This window comes from Hypomesus transpacificus, chromosome 12, assembly GCF_021917145.1.
Source record: "Hypomesus transpacificus isolate Combined female chromosome 12, fHypTra1, whole genome shotgun sequence".
NCBI classification, from domain to species: Eukaryota; Metazoa; Chordata; class Actinopteri; order Osmeriformes; family Osmeridae; genus Hypomesus; species Hypomesus transpacificus.
This window is the reverse complement of record NC_061071.1, coordinates 6,405,901-6,427,448: the sequence shown is the minus strand read 5'-3', so window position 1 is coordinate 6,427,448 and position 21,548 is coordinate 6,405,901. Positions and strand designations below refer to the sequence as shown.

At 46.6% G+C, this 21,548-nt stretch overlaps 2 protein-coding genes across 3 annotated transcripts; one reads left to right on the top strand and one right to left on the bottom strand.

The window, feature by feature from the left end:
• The first annotated feature begins 2,896 nt into the window (after positions 1 to 2,896).
• Positions 2,897 to 6,590, top strand: LOC124474481 (adrenodoxin-like). Its single transcript, XM_047030646.1, has 4 exons — positions 2,897 to 3,573; positions 4,518 to 4,639; positions 4,814 to 4,943; positions 5,537 to 6,590. Exons 1-4 carry the CDS (start codon positions 3,380 to 3,382, stop codon positions 5,643 to 5,645), a joined length of 555 nt encoding a protein of 184 aa, XP_046886602.1. The 5' UTR covers positions 2,897 to 3,379; the 3' UTR covers positions 5,646 to 6,590.
• Positions 6,591 to 7,214: 624 nt separating this feature from the next.
• On the bottom strand, positions 7,215 to 19,599 carry LOC124474424 (rho GTPase-activating protein 20-like). Of its 2 annotated transcripts, XM_047030533.1 has the most exons (17): positions 19,516 to 19,599; positions 19,157 to 19,304; positions 16,779 to 16,864; positions 15,926 to 16,096; positions 15,627 to 15,776; positions 15,285 to 15,326; positions 15,088 to 15,172; positions 14,903 to 14,980; positions 14,704 to 14,770; positions 14,402 to 14,590; positions 14,105 to 14,277; positions 13,325 to 13,489; positions 12,378 to 12,496; positions 11,736 to 11,925; positions 10,414 to 10,528; positions 9,238 to 10,268; positions 7,215 to 8,755 (listed from the first exon to the last, which is right to left on the bottom strand). In XM_047030533.1, exons 2-17 carry the CDS (start codon positions 19,256 to 19,258, stop codon positions 7,886 to 7,888), a joined length of 3,633 nt encoding a protein of 1,210 aa, XP_046886489.1. In that variant the 5' UTR covers positions 19,259 to 19,304; positions 19,516 to 19,599; the 3' UTR covers positions 7,215 to 7,885. The 2 variants fall into 2 exon arrangements, with proteins under 2 accessions (XP_046886489.1, XP_046886488.1); XM_047030532.1 differs by having other exon boundaries at positions 19,157 to 19,592.
• Between the last annotated feature and the right edge of the window lie 1,949 nt (positions 19,600 to 21,548).

The following is a 21,548-nucleotide window of genomic DNA, read 5'->3' as shown; positions in this document are numbered from 1 at the left end:
TCTTTAAGACTGCTCATTCTTTCCCTTAATTAAAATGAAAACGAAAAAGACATTTGAAATTTAATTTTCAAAATATGCCCCAGCAAATAGATACCAAAATTCAATTTGAAATGTAAAATTTGAAAATGAAAATGCATTTCCAGAAATGCATTTTCATTTTAAGAACGTGGCTGCAAAATCGTGACCACAATTCAAATTCAAATGCATTTCCAGAAATGCATTTTCATTTTCAAGAACGTGGCTGCAAAATCGTGACCACAATTCAAATTCAAATGCATTTTCAGAAATGCATTTTCATTTTAAGAACGTGGCTGCAAAATCGTGACCACAATTCAAATTCAAATGTATTTCCAGAAATGCATTTTCATTTTAAGAATGTGGCTGCATTATTTGACTCATAAATCAAATTAGTACTGATTAGTACTGAGCGGACATTGCATTTTCATTTTCATGTTCTGCCCGCAAAGAACTGCCCATAATTCGAAAACGAAAATGCATTCTGAGCGGCGCAGTTGAGTGACGTCAGTAGCCGCTCTTCTTCAGCTCCCTGCTGACCGAGCTACCCATCTTGTTCGGTAGGGGGCGGTGTGCACATACGCATTGCATTACATGGCAAATGTGCCGGGAAATTTATTGAATTGCCGGGTCTTTAGAGGACGCATCACAGATCATGGCGCTCCCTCAAATTGTGCAGACACTGATAGAATTAGCTGAGCTGGTAGAAACTAATAATATATCTGAGTCTGATGCCCGTGACCGAGTAGAACAAGTCACAGAGAGCTTGGCTGCATACTCTGCCGTCACAGACGTACACATTAATGAGGTTGCCATAGTAAACCTCTCTTCAGTCCTGGAACGGCTGGATGCTGTGGAGCCTCAAATGGGACGGGGACGACCAACCATCCACATCCCGTTCGAGTCCATCGAGAACTATTTATTAAATGGTCTACTTTTTCCTGTGAAAGCAAGCTGTTTCACTTTTGGCCTGGTTCAGACAAAATCTGAATTTCCGCAATCTGAATTTGAATTTCCGCAATCTGAATTTCAAGAATCTGAATTCCTGCAATCTGAATTTTAGAATGTTTTATTTTTGGATCAAAATAATTCAGTTGTATTAAATTTGGCATACAAATAATTCAGATATTATATATTCAACAGCAATATATTTCAGTTTTATGAAATTCGACACACAAATATTTCAGATCTTTCATATTCAAATTCAGATACTTTTGTCAGCTTTCTAGCTCCATAAATCCGTTGCTTTGCATCCTCCGACGGATGGTCTGGTGGCCGACAACAGCTCCGCTATGTCCTTTATTTTTAAACCATTTAATAAATAGTTTTCGATGGACTCGAACGGGATGTGGATGGTTGGTCGTCCCCGTCCCATTTGAGGCTCCACAGCATCCAGCCGTTCCAGGACTGAAGAGAGGTTTACTATGGCAACCTCATTAATGTGTACGTCTGTGACGGCAGAGTATGCAGCCAAGCTCTCTGTGACTTGTTCTACTCGGTCACGGGCATCAGACTCAGATATATTATTAGTTTCTACCAGCTCAGCTAATTCTATCAGTGTCTGCACAATTTGACGGAGCGCCATGATCTGTGATGCGTCCTCTAAAGACCCGGCAATTCAATCAATTTCCCGGCACATTTGCCATGTAATGCAATGCGTATGTGCACACCGCCCCCTACCGAACAAGATGGGTAGCTCGGTCAGCAGGGAGCTGAAGAAGAGCGGCTACTGACGTCACTCTACTGCGCCGCTCAGAATGCATTTTCGTTTTCGAATTATGGGCAGTTCTTTGCGGGCAGAACATGAAAATGAAAATGCAATGTCCGCTCAGTACTAATCAGTACTAATTTGATTTATAAGTCAAATAATGCAGCCACATTCTTAAAATGAAAATGCATTTCTGGAAATACATTTGAATTTGAATTGTGGTCACGATTTTGCAGCCACGTTCTTAAAATGAAAATGCATTTCTGGAAATGCATTTGAATTTGAATTGTGGTCACGATTTTGCAGCCACGTTCTTGAAAATGAAAATGCAATTCTGGAAATGCATTTGAATTTGAATTGTGGTCACGATTTTGCAGCCACGTTCTTAAAATGAAAATGCATTTCTGGAAATGCATTTTCATTTTCAAATTTTACATTTCAAATTGAATTTTGGTATCTATTTGCTGGGGCATATTTTGAAAATTAAATTTCAAATGTCTTTTTCGTTTTCATTTTAAATAAGGGAAAGAATGAGCAGTCTTAAAGAAGAAAATGAAAATGCAAATAGGATGATTGAATACTAATTTGATTTATGAGTCAAATAATGCAGCCACATTCTTAAAATGAAAATGCATTTCTGGAAATGCATTTTCATTTGAATTTTGGTCACGATTTGCTTCCATACCAAAAGTCCTACTATAAAATCCAAATCCATGTCCATCATACGGCATCCAACCCCTGCTTATTCACAATACACTATGAAATCCCCCTAAATCCAAAGACATTTGAACTGACCCCCTTTACTATTTTTGTGAATTCTTTTAAAATGTGCACCAACAGATTAATTTCTGCTCTCTGCAGGTGGAATACAACACTGCATGCAAATTCTATTCTACACTGGAGAGCGGCGATTCTCAGTTAGGGTTTTTTTTGTGTGTATCGATGGTGCTTCTTTAAATGATTTTGATGATTGTATTGATACTAGAACGGCTGATTTGAGATTTTAGGTAGATTCCGTTTAGTTCATGTTCTAATATGGAAGTGTTTATTGGCTCAAATTATTCAAAACACAGACCTAAAATAAAAAAGAAATATTCTTAGTAACAATATGCAGGCTAATGATCATACTAGTACAAAGTAAAAGTAGTGTAAAAGTAGTCTTAAAAACAACCTAGTTCGACTTGCCATTATGAAACGATGGCCGTGATTGGTCAGCTGAAGCTAGCAAACGTGGGGCGCGTGTCAGAAAATGTTTCATACAGGAAAACTATTAGCTTCTTACATACATGAATCTTTTATTTCTTGCGCGATACAGATTTTAATGCAAAAAAAAAAATGTTGACCAGACTAGCACACTGCTTATTGGAACAGGTATAAAAATAGTCGACATTGTTTTGTTTTTACTGCTAGTCGAAATTGTAGTTTTCTCTTGCATGTGCGGTGCAGCTACAGTACCTTGCCATGTAAAACAGTGTTATGCAATGAAAGTCAGTACTGTGACACAGGGAGCCGACATCGCTAGCTAGCTAGCACGTTTACCGAATTTAGTTTGCTCATAGCTATTCCTTTAAAGGAGACAAGGCAGTCTAGACAGACAACATATCCCTAAGGACAATATACAGATTATATTTCTTGTAGTTACGTGTGCTTTTACAAATGGCACTGGCGACAGTAACAAGAAGATTGTTTAACGCGTCGTTACGAGACAGTTGTCTACGGAATGGCGCTGCCGTTTCATCAACAAGCAGTACAATGTTTTCGTTGAATAACAGGCCTATGTCCGCAATAGACCACAGCAATAGGGCCTGTGTTCGACATAGGGAATTTAGCACATCGACACTACCACTCAGGTAAGTAGGTGGCTATCCTGTCTTTGCCTTTTAGTTTTAGATGCTGCTGGAGAGTCGGTATGTTCCGAGTACTCTTGCAGGGCACAGATATGTTGTCCCTACTCCAGGTCATTAGCAAATGTTAGCTAGTTTACGTCACTTGACTGTGAACAGACACCTTGTGTGAAATAAATAGGTTGTCGGTAACAGCCAGTCTTGCCTAATGGTTTGTTTCCGGTCCAATTTCGTTCTTCAACCGTACAGTAGTCCTTGAACCATTATGCTGTTGAATATTTTAAGACCAGCACTTGCTACCAGAGTTTAGGAAGCTTTGAATTCTGTACTTAATCCCAAAAATTCGTTACATTATTTGAACTTCGTTTTAGGCCTTTCTCACTTTAAGTGCCTCCCCAGTTATTTAAGCTTCTTGTCATCGAAGGCTCTTTTAATGCGTGTGCAGTCATGTGCACATGAAAGGGGCAGTGTTAAGTTTATGCCAACTGAAACATTTGTAACTTTTTCCTAATCCCTTATTATTTCTGATGACCTTTCTCACCTAAATGTAATAGTTTAGAAAGATTAAACACCTAACTGTTGACATTTAGCCAAACTAACAAGTAATTGATGCCTCAAACCGTTTAGATGTAGTCTATCAGATCTATTGCCTGTCAGACCATCACTTAATTGTGTGGGTGGATGGGTGCTTAGTGTAAAGACCAGTTCCTGAGTCATGTTACCTTTGGAACTATTCAAAGATATGGAAAAGCATTGCACAACTAAGGTGAACATGCATGTGAAAGGGCACCTGTGCAAAAACGAGGTATGTCCACTAGGTGGAACTATAACTCTAAAAGTCACTGTATAATGCTCGAAGTCAACTCTATGTCCCTTACAACCTGGGTTAGGTCGGCACAAAACGGTAAACGGGTCTTCTCATTCCCATGTGTGATTGTGTTCTTTGGAAGTTCCAACAAGGTGACCGTCCACCTGATCAACCGTGACGGAGAGAAGATCACGGTGAAGGGCTCTCCGGGAGACTCTCTACTAGACATCATCATTGACCAGGACATCGACATCGACGGCTTTGGTGAGTGTGCTTGGATACACGGTCCACGTTGCGTTCCAGGTCTTCTTCTCCCCTCCCTTACTGGCCAGACATTCACACATCCCGTTGGGCCATATCCACCTCTCCATCACAAAACAAGCTCATGCTCTCCCCCCCCCCCCCCTCCCATCTCCTCTCCTCCCCCTCCTCTCCCAGGTGCTTGTGAGGGGACCCTGGCGTGCTCCACCTGTCATCTGATCTTTGACGAGGAGGTGTACAAGCAACTGGGCCCGGTCACTGACGAGGAGATGGACATGCTGGACCTGGCTTACGGACTTACTGACACGTGAGGCATTCTCAAGCGCACGCACACACACACACACACACACACACACACACACACACACACACACACACACACACACACACACTGAGGTAGACGCACTGCCGAAGCTTTCAGTCGTCTTCCGAAACATACGAGAGAGACACACACACCCTCCCACCTTCACCTGTACACATTCCCGTCTCCGCGGCAGGCCTCCCTTTGTTATCTGTGGTACTGTTTAGCCATATGGAGAATTGAGAGTTGAGCTGATCCGATGTGAGTGATAATGGCAGTAGGGGATAACCGGGGTGAGGAGGAGAACAAAGGGATAATTACACACCTCGCACCCTGGCTGTGAACTGACGTCACCATGCGCACGCACACACACACACCTCACTGTATCCTGACCCACTCCCTAACTAGCTGCTCCCAGTAGTGAGGGGTGACAGCCAGTTACATGCACATGGATTGGTCGAGTACGTAGGACCTGACTAGACCTGACTGTCTGTAGATCTGACAGCCTTTGTAGGAAGAGTCAGAACACACACCAGTCTCAGACTCATTCACCCCCCATGTTCACCTCCCATGTTCACCTCATTGTCTCCTCACCGCAGGTCTCGTCTGGGTTGCCAGATCTGTCTGACCAAGTCTCTGGAGGGCATGACTGCCCGGGTGCCCGAGAGTGTGGCAGACATCAGACAGAGTGGAGATGGATCTTCTTAATGGCCCCCCCCCCCCCCCCCCCCTTTCTCTCTGTTATCCCCCTATCGGAACCACACAGGTGCTGGATCAGGCTACATAACCAAATCACATGATCTTTAGTCATGGGGTAACGGCTTCTGGAACATGGCTGTGTCCTTGTTCCCAGTATACTCAGTATATATACTGTGGGAAGAGGGTGTAAGGCTAAACCTGAGACAGAGCCTAGCTAGGTAGACCTACTTACAGATCACTGACGTTGCAAACCACCAACATGAAATTGACTGTGACACAAACCGTCCGTCCCCTGTCCCCCTGGCCCCTCACATCACCAGTGTCTTGATTTCCCCCCCCCTAAATTGGAATTATAAGTTAAGTTCCCTTTGATTACCTTAATCACCAACACATTTCGGTGAGGTTTTCTCTGCGTCCGCGAACACACCGAGGAATCCAAACACGTCTGCTTCACGTCACTCCCAAATAATAAGGGAATGTGTGTGTGTGTGCGTGTGACGTAACACTGTCTACTGGAACCTTCACTGAATACTCTGGGCCGCACTCTTTCTATCATGTTCAAACCATGTACATTTCAATGCTAAAGTGGTTCTGATTGTGGTTGGAATCATGTTGTTAGTGTTGCAGACTGCAGAACTCCTAGCCGGCCCATGTACCCACACGAAACCATGAAGTGCTGCTCGATATCGTCAAATGTTAACCTTTTCTTGGTATGAATGGTACATGGAGGAGGAGGTAACACCAAAAGAATCAGGACTGTTGAAGGAAATGTCGCTAAAATGACAAGTTGAGAACTACTAGATATGAGTCAGAGATGTGATAATGCTTTACTGTTTTAAATTATGTGGCCATCCAAACCTGAGTTTTATCATGTATAGAAATACCCTGTTTTATAGCATTGTCTACTCATGTAGAACCTGGTAAGATTTAATACAATAAACTCCTTTTAAAGGATTCTCCTCTGACCTGTTCTGTGTCGTACGTGGAGGGAGGAATATGAGTATTGGAATTACATCACGATTTAGACCAAGTTACTTAGCCTTTTATGAAACATAACCCAAAACAAACAAGGCTATAACCAACTGTCAAAATGTGAATGGCCTTGTGCTGGTCCTAGTTGTGGTAACATAGAGGCTGAGGACTTTGGGGGGGCTGGGGGGGTCATCTGAAGGCCTGGTAGAAAGACACTGAACAAGATCCACACAGGAGCTTCCAGATTTATCATCCACTGAGTCATACAGCCTTATGCGTTACATAGCATCCATGAACACCCACTAGAAGGAGCATAAGAGGCGATGGAAGAATGCAGCAATACTATCTCGTACAAACGTCAAGACTTTCATGCACCCAACAATTTCTTATTTACACAGATGTAGAACAATAGAAGCATCATTTGACATAATAAATACTGGTTGATGTACAAGAGTTACTGAGACATGGAAAAGCACGTGTACGTTATTGGCAGCGTATTGAGTAGAAAAACGAACTACTGTTGGGTTTTAGAAGTGGTACAGTATCTATCAAATGCAAAGATCTATTCTTCGCAAAGATGCGCAAAACTAACACGCAAGCATGTATTCCTGCGTCTTAAAAACCTTTAGAAACATTTTTGTCATAGAGAACGCAAGCTTCAGCTTTTGCTGCAAGTAGACACTTGATTTAATTGGCAGTCAACATTTTCTGTTGTTGATGTTTACCACAAGACATACTGAAGTGCTAACAAGCTTACCTGGGTTAGTTGTTAAGATATGTGAACATATATGGACACAGTGGAAGGAGACTTTAAATTCATGAATTTAAATCCAGTCAACGCATTACTTCAGTAAGTGTTTTAAGCATACTTGGCCAAGTAAATATATGTTGTACTTAGAATTGAGCAGGACTAAAATAAATGGTGTTAATCTCTGGCATCTATAAGCCTTGTGATCTATAACCTATGCTCCCGTTCTCTAAAGCCTTAGGTTTGCAGCGTCCCGTTTTCAAAAAGCAGCGTATACATTGGCAAAGGGAAAGCTTAGTCTATTTCCCACACAGATTCACTACAACAAACTCCTGTCTGAGCATCGCCGGAGGGATGTATATTCACACGAGCACTTGCACAAGTTGAACAAGTTGTTCTTGTTGCTATTGCGAGCGATGGATGATTTTCGAAAATGTTCATCAAGAGCGTTCGCGTCGATGTGCTTGGCCATCAGCCTTTGGCAAACCTCCTGTTGGCGTGACATGGTTTAAGTGGTCGTCGATTTAAATCACACGTAGGACTCCTCGGCAAATAGCAGCTTGTCAAAGTCTGGCTCCAACATGGGGTCACTGCACCTCCTCATCCTTTCCCTCTTCCCCTGGACAAGAGCCAGCGCCACCTGCTTGCCGCCCTGGGGGTTACTACGCCTGTGAGAGGAGAAATAGTCCCTCACCGTCTTGGTGGCGGAGGGAGACAGGCAGAACTGGGTTTCCGTGCTCCGCCTGGCTTGGCCGCCCAGCGGTTCCACCTCAGACACTTTCAGACCTGGGTCTAGTTTTGACGTCTGGCCCTGCTTGGCCTCACTGTGGAGCCTCTCCAGGTGCAAGGTGGAGGCCCGGTCAAGGCCCAGGGCCTCGCTTAGACACACTGCCCCAGGCTCGGAGGACCGTCTCTGGAAGAGCCTGCCTCCATCATAGCCGTCCATGGGTGGGGTGAGGGAGTGGGACTTTGGTCTGGCCATGGAGAGAAAGGGCCCGGTTTGCCCAAAGAACACATCCTGGGGAAGACGTTTGGACTCACCCCCCTCTCTTCCTGTCACCTGGCCCTCTCTGAGGACATCACTTCCTGTGTGGCCGTACTGGTGCTGCAGACAAGCCTGGCTGTGTATTTCTCTCAGCTCGCGCACTGTGAGTGGTTTGTCTGAGGGTTGGTAACAAGGGGACCTGCCGTAGTGGATCTGTCCCAGGGAGCGATGGTGCGAAGGGGGGCTCTCTGCCTCCTGCCTGGGAGGAGGAGGGCTTCGGTCCTGGGTAACCCTTCCTCTCTCCGCCCCTCCTCCCTTCCAGGGCCCGCTGGACCTGGGGAGATCAACAGACAACTGTCTGACCCCTCCTCCTCCTCTCTCCTGCCCCGGGAGAGTCTTGTCAGACGGTCTTCCCTTCAGAGAGAAAGAAAAAGAAAGTCAAGGACACATTTAAGAATAAGTAAGAGAAAGGTCTCCTCCATTTTCTTCCCACTTATGTTTGCTTGTCAATGGCTCTTACACATCCTGTTCAAGACAGGAATGTTGCGCCTTTATCTGCCGTGCAAGTTTTGTTTAAAGGTACAAACATGGTATGGGGGGTCATTGTTGTACCGACATTAAGCCGACAGCGGTCAAGCCGGATCGATGTCACGGCTTGACAACACACTCAAGCAATGAGGCTGCAGTCATGGCCTTCTGATTCCGGAAGGCCAGCATGCTATCTAAAATCACACACGGCAGCATTATGCCGGCTGTGTTTGGTTCAGTGTGAACAACAAAAGCTGTCATAACGAGGGGTCTCTGTATAAAAGGGGCTTCTGTCATCATTCTGTGGCTCTGTATGTAACCGGACCAAAAACAAAACGAAACCCGAGGGTCAGCACTGTGGTCCTTACCCCAGACTTCCTCTCCTCCTTCTCCGCGTCCGCGTTGTCCTGCTGCTGAAGAGACATCCTGCGGGCTTTCTTCAACCAGGTGTTGGGATGGAGCCCCCTACCGCTCCTTAGGGCACTCCAGGAAAAGGCCTCTTTCGGTGGGGAGCTTTCGGGACAAGGCTCATTGGCAGGGGCTGGAGCGGCGGAGGAAACGGGGCCCGAAATGTGGACGGAGGAAGTGCTGACGGGGGTGGGGAGGGGGGCCACAGCGGAGGGGGGGGGCCTCTTGCCTGGTGCCTTGGAGCCCCCCGACCTGGGCAGCCAGATCAGCGCGGGGTGGTCGCCGCAGTGAGACTGGAGGCTGTCCAGGGAGTCGAAGGAGGAGCGTGTGGGAGTCGGGGAGGTGGGCGGCGAGGACAGGCTGGAGCAGCTGGTCCCGTGGAGCAGGGATTGGCTGCCGCGAGGCCCCGCACTCTCGCACGCCCCCCTCCTGACCCCCACCGTCTGTGTGTGCGTCTGTCGCACGCCCTCTTTATACCCCTCCTCCTCTTCCTCATCATCATCATCACCGTCATCGTCGTTCTCCTCGCTCCCGAGGGCCTCGATGCTCCCCATGTGCCCGCTGTTTCCCAGCACGCGCGTCACCAGGCCTTTGTAGCTAATCGCCGGCTCGGAGCACCGTCTCAGCCTCCGCAAACCCCCCATGGAGAGGGGGTCCGGGCTGTCGGAAGGGCCCCTCCCGGAGCCAGGGGGGCTGGGGCAGGAGGGGGCCGCGGCCGAGGGAAGCCTCTTGCTCTTGGGTCGGGCCGAAGCGGGCAGCTGGAGAACGTTGTGGTGGCGGTTCGGGTTGCCAGGTTGGGTGCTCGCGCACGTGTCGGGCTGGTCCAGGTCATTGTCGCTGAGGGTGAGGACGGAGTCCAGGCTGCTCTGCAGGACTCTGGTTCTGCGGCGGCCCCTCCTGGTGTGGAGGCCGGGGGACTCGCTGCTGTCCCCGTTCAGCTCGTTATCCAGGCTGTCGTAGGAGGAGTCCGTCAGCTGGAAGGATGACACGTCTGAAAGGAAGGGAGAGGCATAACAATGGTGGGAGAGATTAAACGCGAGGCTGAAGAATGACACATAATTGCACGGGTTCGTATGCGTCCTTGTCACAATAAGGGGTGTGTGTGTGCGCGTGATTGTGTGTGTGAGGGTGTGTACCTGATCCTTGCTCGCAGAACCTGCCCCAGTCAGGCGGCCCTCCAAACAGTGAGGTCACGTCCTCCCCCAACAGCTCCTGGCAGTGTTCGATTATAAAGCGCACCAGGTCACAAACCTTTGGACAAACAGGAGACAATGTATCCATAATCACAGATACACACTTGCGTCTCATTGGGCGGACGCAGATCACTGTAGCAAGTCTTAATCCATATCAAGTTTACCACAGGAGGATTAACGGGCTTCCGGGAATGTTAGTGTGTCAATTTTTGGAACATTGCAGCTTTTTGACTTGTTGGTGATGTGACCGGCTTGAGATTTTCATGAGACAGCCTTCAGAGAAGAGAGAGAGTGTATTCTGAGAAGGATGGCCGACCATGAACTACAGCTCGAATGAAACAGAAACAGTGCCGAGGGCTACATTGACGGCCGTTTAGAATTCTTCTAGCAGGGTGCAATTTAAGTCTTAAAACTAGACGAGACCAGTATCGTGAGGAAGGTTTGTGTGTCACAGAGTATTTCTGCCTGACAATCCTCAACAGACGTTTAATTGCCCTTCAAGAAAGAGTACCAAAAAATGCATAAAGACGTCTTCTTGGTGGGCAGGGTAAATCCAAATAAGAATCATTGTCCGTCAGGTTTCATGCTAGAGATTTACGGAACTCTAAACACATAAACCCAGCAGCTTAATGACCCACATACGATCTTGCCCCACTGAAAACCACTTGGTTGCATCGCACAGGCCTACGGATGAGTACGCTTTCGATCTGAAGTGCTGTTTTTCATCCGGCAATACCTAGTCAGTTTTTCACTTGCCGGGTTATGTTAAAAAACGGTGCTACTGTATATGAGCTGCAGGAGATGGCTTTACATAATGATGTTGCAATTATAGGTGCCAAGCTAATGCTCCAACAGATTTAGCCAGTTAGCCAACACCCTGCGAGGGGAATAAGAGGTTAGGTTTTAGCAGCGCTGAGGACAAACTGACCCTGGGAGAAAGAAGGAAAAGCTTCACATTTCTCCCAGTGAACTCAGGCTCACACTGAGACGTAAACTCTCACCCTCCAATGAAACTTCCCATCGTATCTTTGAGTGACAGTCCCACACAGTCACGTGATGCAAGTCAGGTTGTAGGTCAAGCAACACAAGGGTGAGAGAGAAGTCTGAGGTGAAGGTCAGAATCAAATCAAAGACTTAGGGTTAGGGTCAGGCATGTCCGAGTCACAGCAGCCTATAGGTCACAGGAGCCCGGGATTCCTGAAGTGTACAAGTACACCCTCGCAAACAGTAGGGCAGACGAAAGGCATTGTGGGTATTTGCTTTACCTTCTTGGCCCCTTCCCCCTCCATCTCAGGGCTGCTGGGTCCTGGAGCCCAAAGCATGCTGGGAGCAATGCACACCGACAGGTTGAAGGCGTTCATCTGGTTGTCATGGGCGTTTCCCTGGATACCATGCAGCACAGCAACCACGTACCGTAGCAACAGTGCATGCTCTTTGGGGAGTCGACCAACCAGACTGCAGCGAGATGGCGTCGCCGGGACGAGACAGACAATCAAAACGAACAGAAATAATATTTGATTTGTGGACGTGCACTTTGTGCAAGAAATACAATTATAATGTAATAGTTTTCCTCTGAAGACTCTCTTTGTTTTATTGACTCAAGTCACATCTGACTTTTCACTGTCCTCCCTCAGTAATCTCTCGCTCATGACTCACAAAACATTTCCTAGTAAAGAAGTATGAGTTCACCGAACATCAACCCGGTTCATTCACATACAGTTTTACTACAAACCGTTTCCAACCTAATCTACCAGACCTTTCCAGCAACCAGGTGACAGTCTTTATGGGATTTGAAGGCTTGAAGCTTCATGACAACACTGCACTGCGTAAACAGTGCCCTAGTGTGTGTGTGTGTGTGTGTGTGTGTGTGTGTGTGTGTGTGTGTGTGTAAGCAGCATGTGTGTTACCTCTCGACAGCCCCTATCTGCTCCACCTCCTCCTCCCCCTCGGTCTCCTCCATCACGTCCATCCACTGTTCATACAGATCTGAGCAGAGCAGACTGCCCGGAATGTTCCGTAGAAAGTCCTGGGGAGAGTCAACACAGATGACACTTGGTCACAACGACTACAGCCCAGGAGTTAAACGACCTCTGGAAGACATGTAGAACACACACAGTTCGAGTACACAATCATTCAGCACAATGTAATCACAGTTATGTATGTTATGACACATCGTTACGATATGGCCAATGTATTACGCAGCCCAAGTTACAGCACTGTACATTACAATACAGTTAACAGTTCTAAACTATACACATATACAAGAAGGTATGTTAGTAAAACTAAACATGACTACACATAACAGTTCCTGTAGGCTCTCCATGAAATAGTAGGTTTAATTTGTGTCTGTACAGGGAACTCTTCACATACAAACCCCAAAACGATTCCTTTATCAGAGCTGTTGTCACGAGTTGTCATGCTAAGGTGAATTGCTTATAATAGCCTCTTATTATTCAGTGAATCCCTGTTTGTCAGATTAACGGATTGTTTCAGATTAAAATCTGACAACCCAACTCAAGATTAGGTTATGGGCAGCTTGTGCTGGGTTGCTATGGATATGTGTGTCACTGATATACTTACGATGATTAAATGAGATTGGATTACATTTAACTGTGCTTCATATGTAGGTCAATGATGTGCCATTCAAGCACACAAACACATACACACACACTGACACTAACGCCACAGCTGTCGCACAGCCCCCTTAATTAGAGGTCAAGCGACGACTGAGCATGCCTAGTGCACGCGGGTCGAGGCAGCAAACAAGCCCCACCCATCCGGCTCTCCAGGCGATGCCCAGTCAAACGAAACAAACAGCCCCAGGGCGTCGGTGGCAGCGTGCGCTAGCATGTACCTTGAACACGCCGGCGATGATGAACACGTGTTCCCGCGTGAGCGGGATCTCCTGGGCGCCGGCGTCCAGCGTGTCCCGGAGCTCCCTGCAGGCCCTGGCCCCCGCCGAGCGGCGGAATATCCCCCGCGTGAAGGCCCCCTCGTGGTACAGGAACACCAGCATGTCCTGGAGGGCAGACGGGGACCCATGAAAGGAGATGACGGGATGACATTCTGTGTGAGGACTCATTCTCTCTGGAGGGTCAATAGGTCACTTGGTGAACTCTACCCAGTTCTATAGAGACGGTGTACTGTATATACACCTTTAAGGCCTCTTCTTTCATACTGCTTCGAGACCGTACCTTTAAGGTACCATATTTGCCATGAATGTTCTCATGAGAATTGCCACCTGTTCACATGACGTGTCGTAGAAAGACACGTTTGCAGTTGCTCTTCTTAGTAGTTGTTTACTTCAGTGAATGTACGACTTTCTGTAATCTCTTGCCTCACTCATTATGACCGCCATTCATTAGGGCTGGTTTAATGATCAGAACTCGCATTAATACATTTCGAATCAACCGTTTCGATTGTTTTTGCATCTTCCCTTGGGCACTGGTGGAAATCATCATAACAGGAGACACAGAAAGACACAACCGCCTCTCCAGTCGACAGATCAAGCGTTGTCAGTGACCAGACTGTGGAGAGAGGCCCTCGCCGTTTTTTGTAAACCGGGCTTAATCTGCGTTAATCTGTGTATTTGAACGCGAGTTCATGGAGGTTGCTCGTCAATGGATTCTCTCACCATGACTGGCTTTGGCAGGGCATCGTTCTGACACACGGCGCTCAGCGGTTGGCCAAACAGGCAGCCGGAGGCGGGAGAAGAGAAGGATGAGTCATGGAGCTGAGAGGTGGAGCCACGCCAAAAGGCCCAGTTTATGAGAGACCGCCTGCGTTTGAACGGCTTCTGGCCTGGGTCTGCAGAACGACAAACCACGACAAACACGACAAACACGACAAACACGACAACACGTTTAAATGGTTCTACCACTCCGTGTTGTACTCGCATCGCTGTCTCATCCGCATCAGAGGTCCACCTCACCGATCCCATGATGCTGTGCGGCGGTGATGCGCCGTGGCTTGAGGATGAACTGGCACTGCTTGTCCACCAGCTGCTCAGGGTGTAGCGCCCTCTGTCTGCCTGGAGGCGTGGCCGCCTCTCGGCCCCCTCCGGCCAGGTACAGAGGCTCCCGTACGTGGCTTATGAGGATACTGAATGGAAACTCGTGCCCTGACGAAGGGATCAAAGGGGTAAAGGTTAGAGGGTGGGAGGGGGGGTGTCAGGGGTTACAGGAAGGCTGACCGATGCTGCAGCAGGGACGCCTGCGATTTGGAGGTGCTAACCGATGAGAGGATAGGGGGCGTTTTCTCTCTTGGAGCTCACCCACAGTTGATAGTCCTTCACACAACCCTGAGGCACACAAAGACACAAAGACCCTATTGAAGCCCAGCCACAGAGAATAACCAAGAACAGATGCATCAAGAAAACAATAAACAGATAACCTGCCAATGACGTGACTCATGACAGCATCCATTTACTCACGGCGATGCCAAACTGCTGTAGAGCAAGTCGAACAACCTCATTGGTCGTATCCGAGTTGCTGACCGCCAAGGTCTTGGACTAGATCGGGAAGGAGATAGAGTGTTGAGACGCATCAGGGAATGAACACACGTACACACACACACACACACACACACACAGTAGTAAACCAGGAGATGCAAACTCACAGGAAAGAAACTGCTGATGCCTTTGCCAAGCACTTTGAGTGGGATGGTTTTAGGATCATCCTTTTCTTTCTCATCTTTTATTCGACTGGGAAGGAGAAAATGGATACAAGGGAGGCAAAAGTTTTGTCTAGCTTTGCTGAAGAAAAGACAGAACGGCGAATTCCAGAGACGAGACAATCTTTTGGTTGGTTGTTTACCTTTTGAGGAGGGAGAGCCATCTTTCTTTCTGGTCTGAAGAGCTGGGTAGCAGAGAGAGAGAGTAAGGAGACAGTCTTAACGTCAGGGTAACGTCAAAGGCAATATAAACATTTCAAAACCAAAAGATGAACACATTTAATAGTCCTCGTTAAGTAGCCGTGAACCTTCAGCTGTGTCTTGCGCCTACTTTACAGGGGGTAGAGCTAAAAACCCGGAGAGATGGGAGCTGAATCACTGGATTGAATTACTGCGTTTAATCCAATTTCCTTTAGAAATTCCCAATTTCCTTTCGATGAAGTGCGGCTAAATGGTCAACGGGCACAAACAAATGGCAGTCGTACCTGAACATGGCCACACAGTTGTAGGTGGGCCAACCCATCACGAAGCTCTTGTCTGGGTTGCTGCTCGCCTCGCACACCTCCTCCACGCACCCCGCCGTCCACATCTCGCACACAAACGCCTGCGTCTTCATCTTAAAGTGGGTGGGCCACCTGAGGAGGGCCAACAGAGCGGCAGAGAGGGTACAACACCTCAGTAGCTGCACATTCGCGCCGTGCGAAAGTCGCGCTCGTCTATCGAGGAGAACCCCCCCCCCCCCCCCCCCCGCTTCTTGTGTTGCTGCCGCGTTTGCACTCATTACTTGGACTTGGCGACGATGAGGAGGTCAGTGAAGAGGAAGAGGTGCCGGTCCTGCGTCTGAAGTCCCGCCTTCAACTGGGCGTGGCCATGCAGGAGAAACGCCCTGTCAGGACTCAGAAAGGACTGGACCAATGGAAGTGTCTCTGGACACACCGGGGCCAGGAAGCTCTCCCTGAGAGAGAAGGCATGACGTCAATAATACTGTGCTTCCCAGGCCCTCCAGATAATATACATTCCAGACACTCAAACACCATTCGGCAAACGACCAGCACACATGACTAACTCTACACCAATCGTAACAGTGATTTCATATGACCAGAGATGCTGTGGTAAGTTTATTGGTGGTTTGTCCTCAGAACAGAGTATGACTGAGGGGGCGAACTTGAGAGGATACGATTCTACAGCGCTAGGTCACCTGCCTCACTGTGAACAGCACAGTGATCTGGTGGGACGCCTTTCTCTCGCCCGCTCTCTATCTCTGCCGCAGTCATTGAGGTCAGTGAGCTGCAGTTGGCAGAGGAGTTAACACTAGGAGGTAACACTTCGGTAGTACCTCTTTAATAAGGTTATTCACTTTCTCTGACCAAGTGGGAAAAGCTAGGGCTATTAATAGATCCCAGATCCTCAGATTGGTCAACGGATTAGCTATCTGAGAAGATTAGCAGGGGCTAGAGTGAGAGTCACTTATGGTATGTTTATTTTGTGTGCGCATTTGTTTGTGTGTGTGCAAGCGTGTGCGCGTGTGTTTGTATATGCCTTTACAGTATGTCGAGTGTGTATGTGTTAGCAAGGAGGATCTGCTATGGACTTAGACAGCTTGGGGTGATGACTGTGCAGAAATATGGTCAGTGTACTTGGAGAGCGTTTTGGATCTGGTGAGAGCTTTGCTGATGACCAGGGATGGAGCCGACTGTCTTCGATGGCTCAGAGACTTCATCCTCTGTGGAGCAGGAAAACAACAAAGTACAAAGAGAGTGAATGAAACATACAAAATATCCTCCACCATGAGGATATATTTCGATAACAGAAAATGGGAGAAAACATACAAGTGTCAGTTGAATATACTATCGTGGGCGGGCCCCCCTGCCACCTGTCAAGGGGAATTGTTCTCTCAGCTGATCCTATAGACCAGGAATGTCCCAAAGTCTGACTGATATTCCCGAGAGAGGGAGCACGGAGCACACACGCGTACAGATCCTTGTCGTAAAACAAGGGTTCACTCTCGTGAACAGAAAACACCGGGTGGAGAGAAAAAAGGCCAAATGCTGTACAAGCCTGAGAGAAGGTGTGAGAACACATACAGTCTGTTTGCTGTTCACGTCAAGTTACGCGACCCGCGCCATGTATTCCCCATCAATCTCGGCGTCGAGACTGACCGACGATCGCCAAGGAAGAGGGCCGTGACGCCGGAGGAATTTGTGACATAGGGGTGCAGAATTTGGCTTCTTCTTTCTCACGTTTATTTCATATTTTCTCCAGTTTTTCTCTCTCACATCCCCGCATACACCACTTGCGAAAAATTGTCTGAACATGTTTGCTCTGTCGGTATATGTGAACGCCATGGGACTCTTTTCCCTTCAGAAGCTAGGGAGTCCGAAGTTCTATCAACGTACTGATCCACTTCTGTATTGACACAGGTTATCTTGCTTTGTGGGCCATGCTGTATACAAGGATGACCTTCACTAATAGAGAGATCATTTCATGTTCTTCAAGTCTTAACTCATTTGATTATGTCAATACCCGGCAAGGGTTGTAATTTCTTTACTAATGAAACGATTAAAACTCAACATACAGTCAAAACATTCGACTTTACTCGATAACAACGTAACGCGCTATCAGAATCAAACATCAGGTCTTTTTGATGCCAGGGACACCCTGATGTTTGGAAGCTTATCTGTTGCTACCTTGTTGTGCTGAGTAATTACATTCTGCCCATCACAGAAGTTACAGAGTAACTACACAGGCTGGGCTAGTGGATGTAAAGAGACGCTTGTTCTCCCTCCTAAATCGGATGTCCCTTCTCTTTAACCTGGACTGATATGAGGCCATCAGTGACTCGTATGTCCTTACGTCAAAGGACCTCCTAATGCCGTCCTTTCCCAGGAGGTCATGTCCAGTTTTGCAGTTGCATATGTATGTACGTGCTAAACATGAGTGCTGTGTAAAACAATTCGTAGACAAACGCTCTAAAAAGGTTTCCAGGGACAAACTTGAATGAATCAGGGTTCCAAACAGAACTGTACATGGTTCAATCTGGAAGCTTTTCTGTATTGTTTTTATAAGAAGACCCATGGTTGTAGGTTATTGCACAGTAAGTAAGCTCTGTATGGAAGTGAAAGGTTGGCCTATCCAGCTGCCATCATCAGGCCTGGAACATATGACTGCTGTTTTGTGTCTAAGCTCATTCTCAGACCAAATAAACACTGTCCATTTCATGTTGTTACAACACAGAGGCATCAGAAGGACTTACTGGGCTTTTAAACAATGGGATCAAGGGTATTAAGCATTCAAAAACAACCAGTTACTGTAAAGGGGCATTATTGGAAGTCTTAGCAAACTTAGAATAGATTGTTTCAACGCTAACTGTGTGCTTTTTAAGCCTAATGTTAAAATGTGCCATGCGACTGAAAGATCCAGAGAGCCGCAGCCGACACAGATGCTGCCAGCGACACACTACAAGGCTGAGTCAAAGGCAAACATAGTTTCCCAGATGTTTCGTTTTACTTCGGAACATTTACATTTCAACTAGATACAAGTCTATTATTGGAGAAGAATAATAACCACTCAAAATTCATGCTGGCCTATGTGAAGGGTCACTAAAATGTATTATCAAAACTGCATTTATGTCGTTCATTAGACGGCTGTATTTAAATGGGATCGTTGTCCGGTCAATTCGCCTACAATCCTCGTGCAAAACCGCACTGCACGGTCATCCCTGACACTGGGAGAAATGGCGCAGGTGCGACGGTGACCGTTTTAGCTTAATCATTTGCGAAGAAACACTCAGATTTGGTTGTTATCAGAATTTTGACAGTGACGTGTTGTCTCAATGAATGTACATGGAACCCTCGGTTAGGCTATCCCTAACGCAGTTAATATACCCTGTCGCTCCGTATGTTAACCGGAGGCGCAATATCTGGATAGAAAAAATATTGTATTTTGATCTAACGAGTGCGTCTATGAGTATTTAATTAATTAATAAATAATAATAATAATAAAGATAGACTCTTACCCTCTTATTCTCGTAGTGTGCGCCGGTCTTCGTCTCAGCCGCGAGCGGTGTTTGGCTGCGGTTGAGGCTCTCGTGCTGCTGTTGAGGTGACATAGTTTCCATTCGGCTTCGGTGCGCTTGTCCAATCCCAAACGTTTAGACTATCCGACTACAAAGTAATGTATAAAGTCCATGAAAGTCCATTATTGTAATACTTTGTCCACCCATTTAAATGTACAAGTTGTTCAACGGAATAGGAAAAGTGTCACGCCTCCACAGGATTTGGTTACTACTAATAACCACTGCGTGCCATATTGAATAAGTACTTGACTATGTCAGCGTCACCGGGAGAAAATTCTACTATCAAACGCTTTGGTTACCTCCTCATCGTCCACGAGATAACTTCGGCCGGACCTTAGAACTTAGGACCGTTCAACATATAGACTTCTTGCAGACTAATCCAAAATCGGTGTGACACTTTACTTGTCGTTACGCACCGCCTATTGGAGTGTGGGGAGGTGGCATGGAAGTGGCACCGATTACTTTCTACCCACTTAGAACTTCGGAAGAACTTTTAATAAATATACATCGTACTTTAAAAGGGCAGTATTCTATTATTAATATAGTACTATTATACTAATATTTTAAATTATAGTTGACAGTCATTGTGTGTGAGTGGGAGTGAATAGGATCGACTTATTGTAAAACACAACAAGTATGACATCAGATTCGTTGGTCGTAGAGTGATCAGCATGGAGGTATTGAAGGTGATCATCATGATCAACGACGGGAGATTCACGCATTCAATGACACCTTTTGAATCTCACTGTCCCCTTTCCAATCCCAAATATTAAATATGAATTTGTGAGCCAGATATAATGAGAAAAACCCAATACAGACAAAATCAAGGATCAAAGTATCAATTGTACTGCTGAAGAAAAAAGTAGGCCACTAACTGGGCTAAAGTGAAAAGAACCAGGACAAAGAGAGGGAGAAAGAGAGAGAGAGAGAGTAGAGACAAAAGAGTAGCTAGTATGAGCTATGTATCACAACCCCATTTAAACTGGTTCACACACACACACTCAGAGGAGTTCTTTAGCCTTACTGATTGGGATAATGAACCGCCTTAGGCAAAGCAAAGACCCCCCCCCCCCCCCACACACACACTTTTGGAAGACACACATAGGATACTCCAAATCCTGTTTACAGTGTCTCTTTAAGCGTAATACTTCCTCCTCAGTGCTTCAGAGAAGGGTCCTTCCTGTAAACACCTGTTGGTTCCCAGATTAGCAAGATGCTGACTTGCAGTTTTGCCCAGGAGGGATCTGCAGGCCCTTATACCTCCACATCTGTGGTTGGTAAAGGAGGAGGGGATGGAATCACATATTACCTGTTGTTATTACATGTTATAATTACCTGTTACGAAATAAAGGGCTGAGGTATTACAGAGACAGAGAGAGAGTGAGTGGCCTAGCTACTTTAACCCTTAGATAACCTAATTGAACACATACTTAGTGATCTTGTGGCAAATCCTCCTTACATGCTTCAGCTATACCAGACCAATACCCTGCCTTTCGAAAGATGGGAAAACAACAGGCCAATCAGGGCTTAAGGACGGCAGAAAAGGCACGCTTAGAGGAGCTGAGTGGCTTTCTGTCTAAGCTAAGCGGTTTTTCCATCGGAGCTGTATCACCTGGCGGGGTCTCTCCCTGCCAAAACCACAAGGAACATCAGACACTATCCCATCACTGCCACGATGACGCTCTCTCTCTCTCTCTCTCTCTCTCTCTCTCTCTCTCTCTCTCTCTCTCTCTCTCTCTCTCTCTCTCTCTCTCTCTCTCTCTCTCTCGCTCTTGCTTTCAAGTCGTTCCCTTTCTTCATCTGTTAAGGGCCTACGTCCATGCTTTCTCCTTGGTGGATGGACCCACACAACAGATCGCTAATCTGATTTAGTCTCCTAACAAGTTCTAATGGGTGCATGTATGCGGTGCATATTCCTTATGATGGGATGGCCCAGTCCAAAAGCGATCCCCATCCCCTCTTGTCCTGAACCCTCCCCATCTCCCGACCCAGTCCCAAACCAACCACAGAGCCGTCCAACACCTTTGCCTGGACTTTTGCAGAAAGCTAACTGTTGTCCAAGCCCTTGAACTGATAACAGCCTCTTTCTCAGCCTGCTATGATTCATCAAGGTCAAGTGATACAGTGAGAGGATTCAGCTACTTGCCATGGTCTGAGGACGTAAGAGACAGTATTCACGAATAGGGTATTTCATAACAGATGTAAAACTGATGATTAGACTAAATATTTATTAATAACGTTGGCAACCTCCACTGCCAATCCAGTTGTAGACACGTACTTCTGTTTATTGAAAAATTCTTCTGCTGTGTTTGCACTCTGTATGACTGTGTAA